Consider the following 23,910-nt stretch of genomic DNA (forward strand, 5'->3'; position numbering starts at 1 on the left):
GGTACATGTCAAACATCCACACGAATGTCAGGATTCAAGGTTTCCCAGCAGAACATTGCATTATAACAAGATGTTCAATGTTATTCGCTTCACCTGTCATTGATCATAATGTTGTGGCTGATCGACGTATTTCCCAGTGGCAGCATAATCATTAAAAATTGTGGGTCCCAGTTTGGACTCCAGAGGGACGCCACAGCTGACCTCGTTTTTAGATGACGCTAACTCAACCAGAGCCATAACGACACTGTTCCTAAGAAAGAAAATTGTCAGAACTTAGACACACAGTGACATTGATACGAATAGATTCATCAAGAGACTGGAGCATTCAGACATACTAGCCAGAATATCAGACAGCATCAGACAAATGTGTTTATACAAGTATGGCAGCTACAGTAGCTCAAAGTTGGACCAGGAAGCAGGTGAAATGTGTTAGATGTCTGAGGTAATGATTTAACCTTCACCTGTGTTCTTACTTTTATATTTTGTTAACCTGCAGGTTTGTTTGATTTGGCCGACCACTTTTGTTCAAAGAGCTTCTTCTGTCTGGCATAACAATCTAACTAACATAACCCAGTAGCATGCAATTAGCAGTGATAGAAGACTGGGATAGACAGAAGATATTCACATTTCATTAGGCTAGAATTAGGACAGTTGTTTCTTTTATGCTTAGAAAATCACACAGACAATTATCAGAACAGTTTTCTGTTAATATACTGAAATTTTACTGAAAACTGACACTTAATCAGCAGCGGTCATGTCATGAGCTTTTTGAATGAAGGGTTATTTTTACCTTTACTCAGAGTTGAACTGTACAGAGGCAGCAGGGAGTGAGGGCACAGTTTGAATCAAACATGAGTTGTCTGCAGCACAGCGACCTGAAAAGCTCAAATATTTAGCTTTTACTGGACTGAGGACACTGAACTTATTTCATTAATTTCACCCGAAACTTTTAGTCAGTAGTTCTGGGCTCTTTGTGATTGTGTGTGCCTTTATTTTATCTTCCCACTGTAGCCCTCATTAATGCTGTCTCTGACACACTTCTTCCTGGGTTGCACTGAGCTGAAAGGTGTGGCTGGAGATTTCACTTGCCACATCATTGTTCAGCACCCCATGAACATTTGAGAAAATTATCTTAACAAAGCAGCAGATGAAAACAATGGAGCTTGAATATTCAAATGTTTATCTCGTGCCTTAAGGCAGCGAGAAACAAGAGCAGAGTTTGTCGCTCTCTTAATCTGTCACACCAATTGCAGCTCAGCGGACAAAGAATTGGAAAAGATGGAAAACGCGACAAGGAGATTTTCTCGGAGGGGACCGTGGGAGTGTTTTCGTCTGCAAAACTGCTTTATGAAAAAATTAAGCTAATTTGGACGTCAAAGGGTAAACAAACATTCTCACTCAGACATTGTCGACGCAGTGTCTTCAGGCTAGACAAGTCACAGATTTGACTCTGCATTGCAGGATAAGTTAAAAATCAGAATAAGAACCGATGTGTTTATTGAGCTAAAGGCTGCAGGGATGAAATATGCAAATTCCTAAAAAGTTTAGTGTTATTCTCTTGAATTGTTCTGTCCTCTTATATAACAATAATAATAACAATAATAACTTTATTTTTATAGCACCCTTAAGAACAGTGTTCACAAGGTGCTTTGACAGTCAAAATATGCAACACAGACAATCAGGCAAGACATAAGGAGACAAAGCAGAGTATTCAATTAAAATAAGTAGTAAATACGATCATAATTAGCCACATTAGCATGTATATCAAACAAAGGAACTAGGCAGTTTAAAAATTAAAGAATTAGATTGAAGGTTAAAAGTTAGAAATTACAAATTTAAAAGAAAATAGACAAAGAATTATAGATGGCATCACACTAACGAACCAAGCAGCTAAAATTAAATTAAAACAAGAGAGAACATCTAAAATAAACAGGACATAATACAGAATAGAACACTAAAATAAATTAAAGCTAAAAATGAACTTCACATATTATTATTATTAGACAGACTATTAAACTTTGCAGTTTATTATCTACTTCATCAGATGAAAAAACAATCAGTATCCAAAGATTGTTTCTGCACAAAAAAGGACTCCCTTGCAGGTAATGGAAATGGGTGTAGAAGATGCTTACTGTGAGCAACAGCAGATGACACTCAATTTTTATCTAAAAGTTTTAAACCAATGACACTGACATTATATCAGCTCAGAAATGATTTGGGAACATGCAGTCCTATGAGTGTGAGACTGAAAAAACTATGCGTTTGAAATATCCACAATGCAATCCACCCAGATCCTCTAAAGCCTCCTTTATGGATTATTAGGAATATTGAACGACATTGACCGACTAAAGCCTCTTGTTTGCTCAGCAGATTGTAGTAGAAAAATAGATCAGAGTCATAAAGGCAGACTTTCCATCTCTTTCTGACAGACAAAACAAACCTCTGTGGCTTCTGAATAATGAAATTGCACAAAGGGTATGTTTGTGAAACACTATTACATCACTCTGGTTATTGAAATTAGATTGAAATAACATTTTAAAAAAATCTCTTTTAAGAAATAATAATTGATAAGCTTGCACGTGATTGCTAAAAACATATTTTTTTCTGACATTTCATCTCAAGAGAACAAAATTCACACAATGCCCACTTCCGTTCTAGATAAGAAGTAGATTTTAAACAAAAATTCAATACTCTTATCTAGTAAATTTGAAAATACACATAACTGTGTGGAGCCGAAGACTGATATGGTTAAAAAATGCTTTGTCTTTCCTGTAGCTTGGACACAAAACAGAGATAAGGGAGAACATTTTCTACAATAACAAACAAAACAGGCATGGGCAGGGCTTGTCTCAAATCAGGATCAATTGTGTGTAATGGATAGAGCAACATTAGGTTGAGGAACCGTAATTGCAAAGAAAAAGGTACTTCGGGTTATTAAAGTTAGGCTTCAATTGTGCTTTTTGTTCCTCTGAGATAATAATTGATGATTAAATTCTCATTGCAGAAACATGATCATGCTATATCAGATTATCGCTATACTAAATTAGAGTGCAGTGAGAAGCAACATCAAACAGAGTCCCAGATGAAGGTAGTAGATGAGGACAGGATCCCTGGAGTCTAGATGCTGGTTGTGATGGAGTAAAGTTAGCAGATGGCTGATGAATGGAGTCATCCTGGACTTCTCAGACAAAGTGGAGATGTAGAAGAGGGAGGTTCAATCAGAGGTCTGAAAAGGAGGGTGACAGAATTAAAATGGATTCAAAGAAGGGTCTTGAACTGACTGGCGTGAAGAACACGGACAGTGAGATCATTGGACAAGAGTAGGCATGATGAAACTGACAAAAAAGAGATTTTGATAGCGGAACTTCCACACAAGCTTCCTTTTATTTATAACTGTACCTATTTATTCATTTCCCACTCAAAAGGCTTCGTTAGTTGTAACTGGTTGATCTCATCATGGCTCAGGACAGGAGAACAACTCCTCAAGATAACACTCATGCATCTATAGAATAAGTGACGCTGCTTTTAAAACAGCAATTTTCTCTAGACACAGAAGACACATGGTTTGAGAGAGGAGTGAAGGGAAATATCTACACTATTGTTCAAAAATTTGGGGTCACCCAGATAATTTCATGTTTCCCATGAAAACTCACACTTTTATTTATGTGTTAACATGATTGCACAAGGGTTTTCTAATCATCAATTAGCCTTTCAACACTATTAGCTAAAACAATGTAGCATCAGAACACAGCAGTGATGGTTGTTAGAAATGTTCCTCTGTACCCCTGTGTAGGTATTCCATTAAAAATCAGCTGTTTCCAGCTTGAATAGTCATTTACCACATTAACAATGTCTAGACTGTATTTCTGATTAATTTATCTATCCAAAGATCGTTTCACCACCATGAGTCATTCAACACATGGCAGTTTTACAAACTTTCCACACCTCGAGGCACACAAGTCCCATGGTGTATTGGCTATTAGACATGAGTTTTAATGTTGACAATATATACCTGCTACTCTCCATCAGTCAGTTAGAAGCCTCCCAGATGAAGGGAAAACATCTTCAAAATGTGCAGCTGCCTTATGCCAAAGTACAACTTCTGTTTTTGTTGACTAAAACAAACTAAAATGTGAAATATTATTATTAATGCAAATGTATTGTTATTAATTTTCATTAAAAGACGAGTCATGTTCTTCATTAACTCGTGCATTACACTTTATATACGGGAACAGACAGGCAATTGTTTATTCTATAGTGAGCAGTAAATGTAGATTTCTAACACTTTATTATCATTTTGCATCATTTCTGCAGTCACACAGCAGTAATTTTTCACATCTGTGAAATGCACCTGGAGGGTTGTGGGACTGTTAATTAAAATTAATGTACACAGCATGGGAACAACCTTTACATTCCATTGTAGGAACTATACAATGGACCACTCATAGGCCACACAGTCAAACTAAAAATCTGAGGGTAAATTATGGGCACTCTATAGTAAAGACAGTCACAGCTGCTCTCAGGTACCATTTTAAAACTAGACACAGCAATTTGAGCCTCTACAATGAATGTTAGGATGCTTTAAAAGTGACAGAGACAACCACTCGCCCTACTGAGTTTGAAGCTGATGCGAGAATTCTGTTAAGATCGATAGCAAATAGATTTCATGATGATGTGACTGACACGATGATCCCGTCATGAGAGTAACCAGTACCACTTAAATATCCAAAAGCACATTTCATGCAGTATTCTTGCATGGCTCTTAATTTATCACAGCATGGCTGTGTGAACCTGCTGTGACATGTTGCCTCTGTATAAAGCCACATTGCTGCACTTATCTTCTTTTCCAGCCCCCGCTGTGACAGCAGCATGGTATTGTCTACCAATTCAATTATCGGATGACTGGGACAGTACCAAGACAAGACTTATTACTTTGCTATTAGCAGAATAGCTTCATGCAGAAGCATAGTATGGAAATGCGCTGCTTTCTCTTTGTTTACTCTACCCTGAGGATCACATTTGGAGTCATGCTTGGTTGGAAGCTGGGATGCTGAGCCAAAAGGTCACCCTAGTTATTCAGGAACAGGCAGTATAGTGTGGAACAGCGTTTTGTTAAGAGTCAATGTGTTGATTGAGCTGAAGGCTGCAGGGGTGGAAAATGCAAATTCTTAATGAGTGAAGTAGAATTCCCTTGAATGGTTCTTATAATGGCGTTTTGAAATGTGTTATTGAGTTATCTACTATAAGTATTGGTAAGATTGCTTCTGCACAAATGACTGCCTTCTAGATAATCCTGATAGATTTAGAAGATTCTTACTGTGAGCAACAGTGGATGACGCAATTTTTTAACTGAATGTTTTAAACCAATGACTTTGTTGTTATGATTCTCAGAAGTGATATGAGGGGCACAGTCCTGTAAGTGTGACCAGAATAAAAAAGACTATGTTTCATATATCCACAATGCAATTCACCCAGATCCTCTAAAGCCTGCTCCATAGACTATTATGAATATTGAACGACATTGGCCTATCAGCTAAAGCCTCTTGTTTGCTCAGCAGATTGCAGTGGAAAAAAAGATTTGAGTCATAAAAAGAGCCTTTCCATCTGCCTTTAACAGACAATGGTAAGCTCTATAGCTTTTGATTGATGGAATTTTATAAAGGATATGTTTATAAAGCACAGAGAAGTCATTAAATTTGCAAAATTAGATTTAAATTATGCTTTATGTTCTTCTTAGACATTTTAATTGATAAGCTGATGCATGTGATCGCTAAAAACACAGTTCTGGGTATCTTACCTTAGTCAAGTGCACACTATAGCCACTCTCAGTGCAGATAAGAAGTACACTTTAGACACAAAGTCAATGCTTTTATCTAGTAAATGTCAAAATACAGATAACTTTATGGAGCTGAAGACAGAGACAGTGGAATCATACTTCATCTCTCACTTGTAGCTCGGGCAGAAAGCGAAGATAAGGGAGAACGATTTGGACTGAACAACAAACAAAACTGGCCTGGTAAATGCCTGTGTCAAATCACGGGCAATTATAGAAAGTGCAACATAGGGGTGAGGAACTATAATTTCAAATTTATACTTGCATGAATAACACAGTAGAAACAAATGGGATTCAATTAGATAATGCACCTCAGTGGAGAAGGAAGAAGAACAGAGTGAGCCTGTGAGTTACTGTGAAGCTGTGGGGGCTGAGCCAAAAGGTCACCCTTACTATACCGGAACAAGCACCCCAAGGTGTGGAAAATTATTCACAAAACAAGAGCATAACGCTCTATGCAGACTGCAATTTTTCGAATACTTTGCTCTCTCCAAATGTAGACAAATAGGGATTCGTATTTGTCACAAAGCCTAATCCTTCATAGCACTTTTGAACAGAAAATATCTGAAATCCCATTTTCTCAGTACGTCTGTATGCTCCATGCTCCCACTGATAGATTTCATTTGAAAAGAAGAACGCTGTCTTAGATGTATGATTGTCTCATCATTTATATTTACTCTGCTGAATTGAGGATCAGTCAAGCTTATATGCTACACAACAATGTAAGCCCTTGCAAATAACTTCATTAAGATGGATCTTAAAGGCGGCAGACGTAAAAGGTGGGCACATCACATTTGTGACTCACAATCCCTGTTTGAAAGTGCTTTCTGCCTTCAGCTGTCTCTCAACCAGTAATGATGTTCTTTAAACTTGTTTTTAAGGGTCAGAAAATGAAGTTTTTCCTTTCTCAGAGAGGGTGTTATTAGAATGATGATACGTTCCTGGGGAACGATGAACGCACAGAAAGCTCCCCGCAAGTGCCTCTTACCCATCAACAAGCTGTTTCTAAGGGCAGATAAGCTGCACTTTGTGTTGGTAATCAGCGCCCTAAAGCTCACGAAATCAAGCATTGAAAGCTTGTTTTTGCATTACTCCTCCTCCATATTGTTATTATTACAGCACAGTGAGAGCTATACCCTCAAGGAATCATCATCTCTAAAATTTCTAATCAAGGCTTCATTTTCATGGGTGCCCAATCCACTCTGCAATCAGCACTGTCCTTTGCCCAGTGGAACAATTTGTTATGCTTATACAAAGAACAATGGAGGTCAGGGGCTTGTTTGCTGCTTGGGCAACCAGCACTACAAATGGGTGTCACTCAGGCACTGTAAAAAGGTCAGGAACATCCATTAAATGTCTATTTTGTGAAATGAATTACAGTGGAGGGATTTTTTCATACAATCCGAAACATACCTCGATGTTACTGCAACCTAGCAACCTGCAAGAATCCGTCGTTGCGAAGTATTTTGAAAGTGGGTCATCGAGATGAAGAGAAATGTGTGTAAATGCAGGTAGTAAAAAGGAACAGGGGGGCACTTTCACATTCAGTTTCAACTCCTGATACTACATTACCAGGCAGTGTCAAGCTGTAATATTATTCCCACATTAATCATGTTTATATTCTTCTGTTTACTTTGTGCGAAGATGGAAAGGTTTCTCTTTTGTCATTACCGAATAGGAAAGTACTGTTGTGCAGATTCTGAGTTTATATTGTTTTCTTCACTGAGTGGCGATCAGGGTGAGCTGAAGGTTAACAATGGAGGCAGCTTTGCTCGTTGTAAGGCGGCAATAACTGACCTTTACTTTAACCTCCTAACTCTGTTTTTTTCCATCAACAATCTGAAACAGCTTTTCAAACTAGTAGGAGAAAAGCAGTCAGGTACAGCTAGGCCCAGCTATCTCAGTCGCCTTAAGTTATGTAGCTATATCAGCTTTGAGATTACAGAAGTTAAAGTTTTAGAAGAAGAATTAAAGAAAAAAAAAAGCTGCACTACCACCAAAAATGCATAGCTATCCCCGCTGCTTTGCTTGATTATTCTTGGCAGTTGCTGAACAACTGCAAGTCACGGCTAAAGCTAAAGAGCTCAGCGAGCTTACTGTTAAGGTTCATTACCAAAAGAGCACTGTGCATTGTGGCTATTCACAAGACTGAGAAAGGATTTAATGATATATCCAAGTGCTTTCAAGTGCCAGTAGTCACAGTGCAAATCACAATCAAAGACTACAAGGAGTTCTACACTGTGAAAAATCTTAAGGGTCATGGTAACAAGCCAACACTGACCCCTGTGCTACAAAGAAAGAATGGTAGAAACTTGGATGAAACAAAGAATTGCCACTCAGACCATCCTGATGAATGTGAGGAACTCTAGTACCAAAATCTCAATGAGACACTCCAGCAGACCCTGAGCAAAGACATGGACATCAACCAAGGAAGACCCCACTTCTTCAAGACAAACACACAAAAGGTCACCTGGGCAAAGAAGAAAGCTTTTGGTAATGAAATATTTGGTTTGCAGAGATAAAGGGCATTGTTTGGACATAGAGATGTAGCTCTCATTTGACAAGGCACAGACAAGGTTGGTGGTGGGAATGTGATACTTTAAGGGAGTATTTCAGCAGATGGAACAGGCAGCGTTGTCAAAATAAATGTCATCTTAAGAAATGAAGATTAAATCAAGATTCCGGAGGAAAACATCAGGCTTTCTGCAGAAAGAGTCATCCTTGGGCAGAATTGGACCTTCTGACAAAACAATGATTTGAAACCTACATCCATTGTGGTCAAGAAATGGTTACCAGCAAACAATACAACCATTCTGCAGCATCCAGGCAGAGTCCAGACCTGAATCCTGTCAAGAATCTATGGAGGGAACTGAAGACCAGAGTAGATGGCAAGGAAGCCTTAAAAAAACTCAAAGACAGGGAGATCATCACAAAAAGGAGTGGAGCAAATTCCCCGCACAGACATGCAAAAAGATTGTTAGCAAATATAGGAGCCATTTGATTGCTATGGTGGCAAATCAAGGCTTGGCCACTAAGAATGATTTGTCACATGGCCTTTTTTGTATATATAAACATAGAAAAGGGTGAAAGGTAATAATTCACACACAAATTTGGCGTGAGTATGAATAATTTTAGACTAATGAGGAAGCATTCATTAGTGCTCCCTTAGCAAGTCTGAGTGCTCATTATGTGTTTGCACATTCTACAAGCTGAGGGCTTCTTTAACAAGCAGCATGAGGTAAGGCATAGTGAGGGTTGTACAAGTGTGTTTAATCCCACTTGGCAATCTGGCAACGAGCTAAACATTTAAGTTTTGATGAGCCTGCTGTGGGTTTACTCTTCCAGCCCTTCACTGGATAGCTATTAGATGGAGAATCGATTGCAACATCCTGATACTTACCTACAAAGCTCACAGCACATTGGACAACCTTTCATTGGGTCTCCTGGTCCACAGAGCTGGACTGCTGGAATGTCAGACCACACTCAAAAGAAGGGTACTTTACAGCCACTGCTTCACTCAACTGATAAAAATGTACACAGTGTTCAGCCCTCATCATGTTTGTTAGTCAGATGCAGCTGCACAGGCATTTTGAAAATTTACACACACTCAGGCTTACAAAGCAGAGTGGTGGTAACAGCAGCAAACTGGCGAGCATGTGGAGAATTGAGACAGTACTGAAATACCACTGACCTTTAAAGTGTTAGGTGGCTATTACACGCTGCGTGATCTGGTTGCACCTTGAAGCACGGGGGCCGCATTTTGGAACACTGGGGCTCTGTGCTTTGAGCATTTTGAGAACAAATGAATAATAATTAGGCAAATAATGTCCAACAACCTGCCAGCAGGCAAACAGCCCTGACATTAAAGATGTCATTAATCATTCATCGGCATCGTTGTCTCATTTTTCTCACTTTTCCCCCCAAAGAAAGAAAAGAAAAAAGAACGGAGACAGCACAGGTCTGAGGATTCAACCTGAATGGTGACTAAATGTCCCAAATCCAACTGATCTCGATAATGTTTCAATCTCAAAACTAAGAGCTGGTTTGACTGTAAATGTGACATATATGACGAGTAATGTCAATGGGATTAGAGGTAGAGTATGTAATTATAATCTACACTTTGAAGGTGTACTCTGCATGTGCTGTAAAAACACCCAATCCAGATGTTATCATCCATCCATTATACACATTATACACTGCTTAATCCTCATTAGAGTCACGAGGGGCCTTAGTCTATCCCAGCTGACTTAGGGTCAAAGCAGGCGACACCCTGGATGGGTCGCCAGTCTGTCTCAGGGCTACATATAGAGACAAACAATCACACTTGCATTCACACTTACAGACAGTTTAGAATCACCGATTAACCTCAGCATGTTTTTGGACTGTGGGAGGAAGTCAGAGTACCCAGAGAAAACCCACGCATATACAGGGAGAACATGCAAACTCCATGCAGAACGATCCCAGGAAGGCCGGAGATCTTCTAGCTGCAAGGTAAAAATGCTGCGTAGCTCTTTAGACGTTATCTGTCCATTAAATATCGTTACAGATCATTTCCAAACGTATGAGCCAGTAAAGACCTGTTAACATTCATTATATCAGTGACTACAAACATTAAAAGGAGCTTTGGAGGATCTGGTACATGTAGTGACAGATGGTCAAACCATTATCCTTTCCTAAAATTAACCAAGTAATTTTGGTACCTAAACTTAGCGATTTATTGAAACCACAAGAAAAGAGGAATGAGCAAAATGAATGAGCAAACCTTTAACGACTCTTTAAGAGGGGTCTCAATCTCAAATCTCCAGGGTGGAAGTCTGCCGATTTATGATACCTCCACCCACTCAAACCTGAAATTATGGACTTTTGTTAATTTTAATAAATGCTAAATCACTGCCATAGCATCTTATAAATGAGGTGATAATGGAGCTTCATTTGATAGGTGTAATAACGGCCTGCTGAGCCAACTGGAAGGTTTAGGAGCTCCCTGTGTATTATTTGCGGGAATGACTGGCGATGGCAGTGATCATTTAATAGGGTGAAAATATCCAAAACAGGTGGAAAAACATCCGGTCTTAGCACACAGACCTGACTCTATAACTCTATATATAGAAAACAAAGGAAGTGGCTCAGACTGATCCACCCAACACTATCCAAGCAAGTCCTGTGCACATTCAGGCTTGTGCACGTTTGCCAGCACAAGGGTAAAAGAGGGCAGAAAGAAAGACTGGTAGTAAATCTTTCACATGTTAACTATATAAATATGTTAACCATCTAGATATCAACAATCTTGCTCCAAAATCACGTACTGCACCTTTAATAAGACGAGTTATGACAGAGATCAATAACATCAGACTTCAGGGCCTCTTTCATTGATTTCAGACATCCAGCTTGACATTTTGTGTCTAAATTAGCAGATTTCTTATTGCATCTTTTGGTTTATGAATCGGTTGTTTACCCGTTGTTGCTGTGGGCTCTGTGTGAGAGAGGCCGTGCATCACTGCCACCGCTGCTACTGTTGATCATGTTGACACGCAGACCAGACAGTAACTAACTTCTTTTTGATTTGAGGGCGCCGGAATGAACCCGTTTCTTCACCTCACAGTATGTTTGCCTCACATTTCTCCTCCCACGCCTCTTGGACAAATCTCCCACGTCTCCTTTACAGTTTGAAAACCTCAGGAATATAGACCCACCAGCACTAATCTTGAAAGAAATAGGTGCTGAGTAGTGTGAGGAAGACTGTCTCTGCTTTTAATGAGTATTAACAGCCAATAAAAGCAGCCCAATGAACAGTGCTGCATGGGCTGGTACCAGATAAAGCCACTGATCAGTGCTTAAATATTGTCATATTAATTATTAACTATGAACACTATCATTCACTGCAGCTTTAGAAATGCAGTGAAATGATGTTTTTACAGCCTCAAACCTTGAACTTTTGTTGCTTTCTGGGGTGAGTCTGGTCAGGTCCAGTTTCTCTTAAATGGAACTCCGTTTTATTTTTGCTGTAAACAACCAACCACTGAGGTGTGATGTCAGTTGAATAGATAAGCACAGAGGAGCTGATAAGCAACATTGTCAGACGTGCTGCAATATTAGACCCACAGCAGCCTGATGCACGAGAGTGGCATTAAACTAAGCAATAATACACTGATGTAATGAAGCCTAATAAACTATTAAAATATCTGCCTCAGTGATGTTTCATTAATGCGCCTTCTTGGTCTGTCTGGCAAGAAATCATTGATGTTTTCGGTGCTGTCCGGCTGTTCTGAAGCAGAGTCTTGGTAATATTCACACACTGATCTTTAAAGTAAATCTTTGGTCAAGCCGCCTTTGAAAACAGAGCTCCTGTTTGTAATGAAATGCTTCAACTCTCAAAACCATCTGGGGGGGAAAAAATCTCATTTAAATGAACACTGTAGAGATGTGCTCATTTCAACCATCTTTGAGCATTTAAGAGTCACTTGAGTCGAGTGAGGCTGATAGATGCTCAAAATACTGACACTTTATCCTTCCATTTAGCCTCCATACTGTTTAGTTCTGTTCTAAATCACTGGTGAAGACTTCAGTCATCAGTAAAAATGATCACCAATCTGAATTTCATCCCTCTGACTAAGAATGAATCATCTGCCCAGGTTTTGAGTGCTACAGACCTTGTAAGCTTTATGATTCTCCAAATCTATTACAGAGTATGTCAGTCCTAATCATTTAATATCTTTTAAAAATATTCTTTTCTCATTGCAGTGTCCTGTATATCCCAAGTATTTGTGTATTCCCGGTAGAAAGCCTTAGTTTCCTGTGCGTGAGCAAACCATCCTGCTGTTGAGATGGGCTTTTTTAAAAGGCGCTATACATCTGCTTTAGTTTGTTTCAAGTCCATCTGGTATAAATTTCCAATGCCAGGGGGCAGAGGGAGCTTAAGTTGAATATTGATTAGACCATTCTGAAATATTCACCTCCTTAAAGCAGCTGACACCACACGCCCCCTCAAGATTAAGTGAAAAAGAAGCACAGAGAATCAACTTAGGTTAGCTGCTGGAGTGCCCTTACAGATCTGCGTTATTGTAGCGCTGACCCCTGTAGTGAGGATTGTCAGGATGTATGCGGTCTTCAACACATCTGTAGAGGAGCCGATAATAGGGGGAAAAAAGATGTTCAAAGACATGTCCGGTCTTTTATTCAAAATGAATCGCAATTTTGTGCTGTTGATAGATAGAGGGGGAAAAATTGACAGAAAAGTGCCTTGACAGTGCTTTTTCAGCTGTTGTGAAAGATTTTAAATGGGATATAGTTTGTTTTTGAGGGAATTTCTTGGAAGAAGAAGACAGCAGTATCTATTGTTTTCCTTTTGTGTGTTAGTAGAAAGGAACATTTTGAAGCAGTATCAAGTTCCATTGAAGCCTAATCTTGGTTTGCCATTGTCTCCCATACAGCTACATAATAGCTGAGGCGTACTATAAATTAATAGCTAAGAAAAGCTAATGTTACCTTGAAGTACTAACACAGAGTGAGGTGGTGCAAATGAAGAATATCTCCGAATGTACTGCAGGAGTGATGAATTCTTCACATTACATTATTTTATATGTGATATGGTGTTCCTTGGCCCTCATTGCTACACTTTTTCATCTGCTCTCCACTGTGAGTATCCATTTGTTGAGCAGTTTCAAAATTCCCAGATGCTGCAGTTACCATTGAGGAAGAAATCTGCCAATGTAGTTCTGTCAAAAAAAAAAAGTTCTATAGACATATTGCACCATAAAACCTCTCACCAATTCATTTTATTGACACAATGCAGTTTTAGCTCAGTCAGAGCCATGAACCTGGTTTTGTTTAGATGAGTCTCCTCAAAGCAACAAAGAAACATCCAAAAACTGGTGAAATCTGCCTTTACTCTCCTGACAGAAGAAAACTGTATTTATTACTTGTTAATGGAGAGTGAATCAGTTGCTGTTTCTTCTTACACTCTTGGTTTCAGGTGTATGGTGGACTGAACAGTCTGTGCTCTTCGTTTGCACTAAAGTGACTCATCTCTATTGTATGTAGTGCATTTGCTTTTCCCCCAAAATGCTGCAGCCTATGATGCAATATGACAACAAGAAAAGCACTCAGAGAGCGCAGTACTCCGGCAAGGCTGCTCAGTTGCACCATTTCTGACGACTCAAATCTTGAAAAAATTTATGGCAGAAATTATGGCACCATAGAATGTGGCCATTTAAGAAAGATGTACCCACAAACAAAATGACCTTGCACTGAGCACAAGTGTGTGTTATGCATCTGTACGTCATGTACAGATACCGAATCATGTGAGCTAAATATGTAGCGGGCAGCGGAAATGGATGGGACTCAGAAACACCCCCACAATTTAATCACTTGCTCCTTGTATCATTAAGATGGATAAGTCCCAATAAGTCCGCAGCAGTGGATTTATAGTAGGATCACAATCATGTGATCGTCAGCAGGCAGCTGACGTAGTGTTCACTTGTAGTCATAGTTACAGTGACGCCATGTCCCTATCTCACAATGATACAGAAATCTTGAACCAAGCCGTGGATCCAGACTATAAGCCGCATCACTGCCAAAATCTAATCACTTGGTCCTTGTGTCATTTCTACCCTTTCCTGAAAAATTCCTCCAAATCCAAGTCTGTTTTTGAGCAATATTGCTCATAGATAGACAGACAGACAAACAGACGGACAAACATATGCCGATTGTCACATAACTCTGTCGCGTTCCTTGGCGGAGTAAAAATCAGTGCTGTGATGATAAAACTGTAGTTAAGTCTGGTGATGCCACACTCCTCTACCAGTAACTGGCCTTTCTTGCCATTCAACAGCTGCTGTAGTACTCTGTTGCATTGAAGACAGCTGTGCACCACGTCTCCTGTTGATTTTATAGACATTTTTAATTAGGTGCTTAAATTTAGTTGACTTTCCAACCTCTGAACATATTGATATCTTCATCTATCTGCTTTGATGATGTGTGGTTTTAATGGGTATTATGCTTGATTAGTCCTTTTTGACTTGAGCACAAAAGGCTGAAAGAGAAAGTTGGGAAGAAAGGGTGATGGCATTAGTCTGACACTGGACTTTCACACAGGAAATCTAGGTTTTGTGTCCATGGAATGCACACAGTTTTCAAACTTCATTTTCATTCATTGTCACTCACTGTTTGGTTGTTTTATGCACTAAAACTAAATGGTTACATTTTGGAAAACATGATTAAAACACGGCTCTTCTACAGCTTGTTTGAAGCTTTTACTTGTTTTTCGAGGTAGCCAGGGTGACAAGTCCTGGCCCATCTGACATCTGATGGACTGGCTGAACAGGACAGGCAGTTCAAAGCAATACAATGAATGGCAAAGATATGTTGGTTAGTCACACATTTGTGATATATTTCCTTCAAAATGTAATTCAGAATGCAGTTTAGTTGTCTAGAAACATAATTTTTGGGAAACAGGCCACAAGTAGAGGCTAGCTGGTGAACATAATGTAGCATATAAGAGCTAAAGAGCTTGCTATTTCCTTCTAAAGTTGGAGGAGACCAAAATAGAAATGAAATGAGAGTGAACTGGATGTGTAAATCACATATAAGACATTTAACATATCAACTAAAAAAGCATTAATACTGTATTGCAGTGTTATTTCCTTTGCTAGTGGCAAAACAGAAATTAATGCAGATTAAATTACCAATGTAAAGACAGAATGTTAACGATAGGTCAAGGTTTTCTTTCTAAATCTAGTCTAAGAATAGACAATGTTGTAAGTTGAACATTGTATAACTGTCTGAACGTAAATAAAGCAACTCTCTTTTTCGCAGTGTTCATGACAAGTTGGTGACTGATTAATTGTTTAGTTGACTTATTTTTTTATCAAAAAAATTTTGTTCTAGGTGCATTTCCAAATGTACAAGATAATGGTAATTTTTTAACCCGATAGGCTACATCTTCTATGCAAAGTTGTAACATGCCTCAACAAAGAATGCTTCTTGCAGGAAGTCGTTTTGAGCCCTGACAGGCTCTGGCTGAAAATGTCACGTTGTTATACAGCTGTCATCCTAGAGTCAGTAATGAGGAAGATGATATTGCTCAGACCGGAGTGCTCCAAAAGGTGATGCTAGTCACGTGGGGGGTCAGCTTCATGACTTTTCTTCTCTGTCACATTCTACCACTGACCAAAACCAACTGCCACTGTCAAACTATGCCCCCGCCAATTACCGCTCCAGTTTGCGACAGTATTGTTGGACATAATAATGGGAATGCGTCGCCTAGCTTGCCAAGCGGTAATTGTTGAGCTCTAAATGGGCGCTGGATTGTTCTTAACCGCTGTTTGGATGTCCAAAACATGGTGAAGCAGGACAAATGGTGCCTTTTGTTTTTTTCCTTCTTTACATCATTTATTCTTTCTCAAAATAGCAATGATGCGTGTCTAAGCGCCATGTGGTTTGGCTGACTTGAGGGAATCTTGAAAATTAAACACATGGTCCACTACTACAGCCCCTTTGTAGATTAAAGGGATTAGTATAACAAAAGCCAAATGTTTTCCGTCTTCGTAACATGTGGGTGAAATAAAACTCAATTTGAGCTGTCCATGACAAGATAATGATGGTAAAATAACTGTAAACAAAGGGTAACAGGAATATGAGACAAGAAGCTCGGTAACAAAAATCTCATTGTTGTGTCTCTGCAGAATGAACCAGGCTCCCACCACTGGCTTCGAGGAGGATGTGGGAGGCAGAACCACTCATCATGTCATGTATCCAGAAAGTGCCATAGACCTGGACAACACCACCAGTCTGGTCCTGATCCCTTTCAAAACTCTGGACCTGCAGTGGATTATCAGTGCTCTGACCACTGGCACTATTAAACAGTAAGTTATGGAGCGTACAAGCTGCACTAATCAATATTGTTATATTCAGAGTGGATCAAATGATGGTGTGTAATGTGTTGCTCTCAGTGATTAACCTACAGCAAGATATGACCCGACTGCAGTCCTCCTCAGCTGTTTTAATATCCTGCATCTCACTGTTTTGCCTTTTTGGCCCACAATGTGTTCTGGTTCAGTGTCACCACTCCTCATCTCCAGCTGCAGAAGGCCATTGTGTTTAGCAAACAAGCTCTAATAAACCCAATTTATGCTGCCTGCAGTGAATGTATTTAGCACGTCGCAGCAACAGTCAGATATTTTTCTCATAGGTTTGTGGAAGCCAAGACAAGGTTAAAGGGGAGTGAATGTTGCGCTTTAATGCTATTGATGCTCTGTGTCTGCTGGATGTGTGAAAATGCAACTGTTCTCTAACATATTAGAGATAAATGTAATAATGTGATCGTATTTTTAGCACTTTGGTGTTTTCAACCTGTTGCACTGTCCACTTGTAGTCAAAAAAAATGCTGTACTTTAAAATAGAGGTGAAAATGTGATATATATATATATATATATATATATATATATATATATATATATATATATATATATATATATATATATATATATATATATATATTAGAAATGTCCTTATTTTTGAAAGAAAAGCTGTTTTTTTCAATGAAGACAACATTAAATGAATCAGAAATACAGTCTAGACATTGTTAATGTGGTAAATGACTATTCTAACTGGAAACAGCTGATTTTTAATGGAATATCTCCATAGAGGTACAGAGGAACATTTCCAGCAACCATCACTCCTGTGTTCTAATGCTACATTGTTTTAGCTAATTGTATTGAAAGGTTAATTGATGATTAGAAAACCCTTGTGCAATTATGTTAGCACATGAATAAAAGTGTGAGTTTTCATGGAAAACATAAAATTGTCTGAGTGATCCCAAACTTTTGAATGGCAGTATATATAAACATCTAAAAAATGTATATTAAAAAAATATTGTTAGACAACTGATAAACTGAAAAAGAAAAAAGAATATATATATATATATATATATATATATATATATATATATATATATATATATATATATATATATATATATTATAATGTACACTTTAAAAACAGATAAGACATGCTATATCTTTGTCCAGTGAAATCACCACCTTCACTGTCTTTAATGCAATTGTTTCCTCTTAAATGCATTTTTTGTTTCATTTTATGTTTGTTTTTTTTTTCACGGATGCATTGGCATGATGCCAGTTTCCCTAATTTGTTTAATTCTTGTTCTTGTCAGGTCATTGGTGAAACCCATAAAAAGTCCGTGTAAAAGTTGAATATTTAAATGTTTTTAGTTGCAACTTCACACTCTTGCTTCCTCTAGACTCTCTGCATCTGTGAAATCCCTATGTCTCAATCCACCCACCCCTCCCTCCTTATTCGCTGCAGCTCAAGCACACTACAACTCTAGTCAAACATTGTAAAACCTCTCTGTGTTACACAATGGCAAGTTGTAATACTGGAGTTGTAATATTGGAGGAATTCGATAAATGCACAGGACATGATTCTGAAGAAGAATAACAATACAGAAATTCCACCCTGGAGGCTGTCATTGGTACACTGCAGTTAAAGGGTGGATAATACTCAATCATGGTGTTGAATATCAGGGCAAAATAATTGATTTTAAACAGGGAAGGTCTTTACATGAATGTGTATGTATCACTCATCACATGACATTTCTGTTCTACCAATTCAAAGTCCACATTCAAAACATGAGGCCTTCTAATATACATTTCTATTACTGTTTTTCCTAAAATGTCATCGCTGTGCAAAAAATATTAAGGATTATCATATTTTCCCACTTGGATGTGAGGAGCGCATCATTTCCCGTCCCATTTGTCAGTGAAATCTGGGCTCAAAAACTTTTTCCAGCCTTGATATTTAAAAGTTGCGAGCACATTATTATGCACGCTCCATGTGTTGCACTCCCAGATTAATTTACTCTCTTTAAATACCGGATTGTCACTACAATCCCACTCACTCACTGTTATGTGCTATTTGTCACATTGCCATAACAAGGATAATCACTCTGTTGAAATTTTCCAGTAAATTTCACCTTCAGCTGCTTCCCGCTCAGTGACCCGTAATCATTAGCTTGATTACTGGACATCCAGGAAAGAAATGAATCCACTGCCAATTAATGCCACTGCCAATGACTCAATCAAGCCAAAATACTAGATGGTGGAAGTATCCAAACAAATACTGCCTATAAATGTGCAGTTGTCTTCCAACCCTGCCAAAGCAATCATTCTGCATCATTAAATTTCACTTTACTGGCAGTAATGTCAGCATTAGCCCGACAGCCATTAGATGTTAACAGAGTGCTGTGAATTATTTTGTTACATTTTCAGGTCTTGTTAAATAAAATGAGGCTCTATGGAGGGACAGAACTGTGTGAATGCACACGGAACAGGCTATTGTTGGACCACATTCACATTCAACGCTTTGATTAGTAAAAACCTTGAAATGTACGAGTGTTTTTATGCAGAAATGTATCCAGTGTGTGAAAGGCCTTGACATCTGACACACACCAGGTCATTTTCATACTGATTCGCTACAAAACTGAATTATAGCAGACGGTATATTCTTTGAATTTTAAAGAGACATATTGCTGCGGTGCTAATAGCTTTGATAAACCTGTCTTTATTTAGACACATTTGTCTGGACTATAATTGCTTTCCATTATTGGCATTAGTATGCTATCCGTCTGATTTCAACGTCTGCACAGACAAAGCGTCCAATTTACATAGACTTTCAATAGATTGTTTTAGGTTCTTTAGTCATGAAAATGACATACATACCATTTTTACATGCTATGTTGCTTCCATAGATCAGCAAGCTGAAAACCTTGTTCTTGAAATGAAATTAAAATGGACCACTGTGTTCCTTTCTCTATACTTATACGCATTCTCCTGCCATTTAATGTATCCAATCAAATCAAAGATATTGGCTATGAACCTTTTGTTTATACAAATGTAGATGTCTAGTTAATAGGAAGGATAATATTTTACTATTAATGTTCTTATTTATAGAGGAGAAGTTGTGGCAGATTTGCTTCCCTCTTATTATGTTGCAGTCTTGTGTTTTTATTATGTTGTCTGAATGCTTTTCACATACCATCATGGACGTTGCGGTCTTAGGAGTCCTGTAAAGACACTTTACATATGCAAAGTGAACGTAGCCACTTCATGGGTGCTGTGCACACATCTATTTAAAGTCTTCGCTAACAGCTCCACGTGGGATCCTGTAATGACGACTGGTGCAAAATCGGAGAAAAAAAAAAATCTTTATAGTGGCATGTTTCTGTGATGACTTCAAAATCTGCTCATGGTAGTTAATTGGCTTTCCTCATGCAGCTGTAATGAGGAAGGACACTGGGCATTTATTTTTAGACATCATCACTTACATGTGATCTAAATCATGCATGCTTTTAATGTGACTTGCTGGATACAGAATTGTTTTCAGCAAACATTTCAGGGTTTTTTTTTAGACTATTCAAGCTAACATTTTAAGCTCCTGCTACTTTCTGTTGTTACAGAACGTATTTACCTGTTATATCCAGGATAAAGGCAAATAAAGATAAGGTAAGTTTTGTGTGTGTGTGTGTGTGTGTGTGTGTGTGTGTGTGTGTGTGTGTGTGTGTGTGTGTGTGTGTGTGTGTGTGTGTGTGTGTGTGTGTGTGTGTGTGTGTGTGTGTGTGTGTGTGTGTGTGTGTGTGTGTGTGTGTGTGTGTGTGTGTGTGTGTGTGTGTGTGTGTGTGTGTGTGCACTGATACATACCACTACTACCAGGTATGACATTGATTTTATCTGCAACTTTTTACCCTTTTCATGATAACATTAAGAGTAAACAGTTACTGTTGGCTATATTATACCTCAATTGAGACTCCTGCTGTATTAGGTATATTTGGAGATTTAGATCAGGTTCTAATCTTGTGTTTTCTATTTTAATACGGAGACTGCCTTTAGCCTTAAATTTAAACTTCACTTGTATCACTTGTTCAAAGCTAATTTACCTTAATTCTGCATATTAAGCATTCCTGGAACATCTTTTATCACGAAATACAGTTTTACTGTAATCCTTTCTCAAAGTCAGATAACTTTCCACCTTCTAAAAAAGTACAATGTAAGATGGCAAACATCCCACGTATGGATCTATAACTGCACAAGCCATCAAATCCAAGAAAAAAAGCCTACAATAGATGAGCTCAAATAAAAGAAATGTTAAAATCATAAACTTATGAAGGAAAAATATATATAACTGTCCAGGTAAACATTCTTAGTTTCAAATCACATACAACAGCTTCAACAGATGAAAAGTGTTATAAAACAAATACAGAAAAGATCACACAGGACTGAGTTGGATAACAAACCCAGAAATGTTAGGACCAACATAACTAGCAATTAATACAACAAAGCAGGCCTAGTTAAAAGAATATACTTGAGATACTGCTAGAAATGAAAAATATATCAAATAAAAAACAAACACAAAAATGTACCAAAACCTTCATTCGGCCGTTTATAGGTTTTCAACTGAGTTAAATACACCAGATTTATGCTGTAAATGCTGTAAATGCTGACTGGCATCAATGGAATGTCTGAAATGAAAACACCTACAAGTTCACACAACAAGCAACAACATATTTTGGGACATGGCTGTGACGTCAAATAATTTGCTGTCAGAATGGTTTCCAGCATTCGGGTTACAATGAACACTGGAAACCACCACTAACACAAGTAATGTTATAAAATGTTGGCCACTCTAATGCATTGATAGTAGGTTGAGAAAGAGAGCTGAAATATTACTACAACAAGCTCATATGCATGTGATTACTCATAGATTTGCTTATTTGAAGGCGTTACAGTGGGTGTGTTGAAGGGGTAAAGGGGCCCACTGAGGCATATGCATATTTGTGCTGCAACACTGCTGCTGATTATTCTACATTGCTGCTGTGTGCCACATAGAAACGGCATGCCATGTGTCTTCTGCTGACAAGTGCCATTTTCACGGCAATGAACCTTGTGAAGAATGTGGTGTGAGCGCTGTAACATTATACAGAAAGACAACCATTCTCTGTAGGCAGCCGTCACTGATGTGTTGAAGGCTACATTTTTCTGGTAGCTAATAGGCTGTAATTCAATATCACACATTGTTCAGCTATGCACAGACAAGGCAGGCAGAACAAATATGTAAAACATCCACATTTAGACAGTAGCGCGCGTGAATGTGAACAAATAGCTATGTCCTTTGGTTTCAGTCCAACCTGCAAACATCCACACGTTCTAATGCAGATCAACTTAATAATATCTGGCGCTGTTTACCTCATCATCACAATTTAAAGCTTAATGAAGAAGCTGAAGTTTGAAACCATCCATTAAGCATGTAAAATGGACTCTCAAAATGTTGTCAATTTTTTTAATAGACCCTTTGAATCAAATGCAGTGTAATACAGATTCGATTTAATTTATTTATATCTGTTTTTATGTAGTCAAGTACATGCTTAACATTACATTATGTTTTTGGAAGCTAAGCAAATACAGCTAATATACAGCATGCTGATGAAGTAGAAAACAATTTCTACTTCCAACAAACAACAGACAATAAGACAATTTCAAAAGCCATGCCTTCATCTGCTCCTATTCTCATTTCTCAGTTTGTACGTCCTCGATTCCTTTCCTTTCCGTCCATCTTCCCAAAGACAAGCAGTAGAAACTAGAAGAAAGGAGTCGAGGCAACATTTGACAAACTGGGACGTCCTCGTGCCGGAGTTGTCGATTTTAAAGCAATTAAACATGATGTGTGGCACAGCTGCATTATCTGTCCATTGTGTTTTTTTATAGACTTATCTCCTGGATTTAATTATCTCTGTCAGGCGAGCAGAACAGTTTTCATGACAATTTACAGTATAAATTTACTTTCAATTCACAACGTGGCAGAATGTGATGAGAAGGTGCAGATGAGTGCTTTCAAGTGTAAAACACTCACAACATACCAAACAGTACTACACAAATAGAGCGACAGAAATTATTATTTGTTCGTCCTGCTCCCGCCATGGTTTGTCGGTTCCTGCCGTGTGTCGCACCTCTTTTATGCAGGCCAAAAAGACTTCTGCATAGGAGATGACTGTGCATCATCCGCTGGCAAACCTCGGGATGCATTCTAGGAATTGAGACCCTCTTGATTGATTTCCGGGTCACAGGTAGGACGGCAGTGGAGATGAGGAGGCTCAAAGTAGAGAAATAAGATGAGCCTCTGGCTTAATCCAGATCCAGATATTTTTGTGACAAACAGACTGAGATTGCGGCTTTGCATTGCCTAGTATAGTTACTGCTCCAACAAGGAACACAGTGTTTATGTGATGATCGGCATACGTTTGTCCATCTGTTTGTCTGTCTGTCCGTCTGTCTGTCCGCAACATTACTCAAAAATGGACTAACAGATTTGTAGGAAATTTTCAGGGAAGGTTAGAAATGACACAAGGACCAAGTGATTAGATTTTGGCAGTGATGTGGCTTATAGTCTGGATACACAGCTTTGTTAAAGATTTCTGTGTCATTGCGAGATAGCGGCACAGCGTCACTCTAACTATGACTACAAGTGAACGCTTCACATGATTGCGATCCTACTACAAATCAACCACGGCGGACTTACTGGGACTTATCCATCGGAAATCATAGAACTACTGAGCAGCCTTGGCGGAGTACTGTGCTCTCTGAGTGCTTTTCTTGTTTGTTACTGTCATCGCTACTCTTTGACTTAGTCCTGTACCAGTACCAAGCATAGCAGTGGACCATTCACACTCACTATACTCTGTTTATGTCAGTCATTCAGAAATATCTAGTTAAAGTCAAATTAATCTGCTATCACTGACCTACATGAATAAAGGCTGAATGAAAATGCAGCTGTTGTATTTTGAGTTGTACCAGCCTCAATTATACATCATTTGAAAGCACAAAGACGCACTACTCAAACCCTCATTTTTAAGAGTCCTTGTGTACACAACGGTGGTTTCTTACCTTTTCTTTCCTCTTTAGGAACACATTCTTTCTGAGTCACCAGGTGCTGTGTTCATTGTAAGAATCCAACAAACAAAATGCTCCTTTTTCTGCAAAACAACAAATAAAAAGATTGTGAAGTGGATGTTA

At 38.5% G+C, this 23,910-nt stretch overlaps 1 protein-coding gene across 10 annotated transcripts in view; it reads left to right on the forward strand.

The window, feature by feature from the left end:
- The window catches only part of LOC111564276 (CMP-N-acetylneuraminate-beta-galactosamide-alpha-2,3-sialyltransferase 1-like), an 89,528-nt gene that overhangs the window by 60,439 nt on the left and 5,179 nt on the right, over positions 1–23,910 (forward strand). For all 10 annotated transcript variants that reach the window (XR_008604178.1, XR_008604177.1, XR_008604176.1 and 7 more), the window contains 2 exons: positions 16,516–16,695; positions 20,304–20,349. Coding sequence is in view for 2 of the 10 variants with exons in the window: in XM_055018015.1 (XP_054873990.1) it covers positions 16,516–16,695; positions 20,304–20,349 (226 nt within the window). In the remaining 8 variants the exon portion in view is untranslated. The remainder of the gene's footprint in view (positions 1–16,515; positions 16,696–20,303; positions 20,350–23,910) is intronic.

This window comes from Amphiprion ocellaris, chromosome 15 (assembly GCF_022539595.1).
Source record: "Amphiprion ocellaris isolate individual 3 ecotype Okinawa chromosome 15, ASM2253959v1, whole genome shotgun sequence".
NCBI lineage: Eukaryota > Metazoa > Chordata > Actinopteri > Pomacentridae > Amphiprion > Amphiprion ocellaris.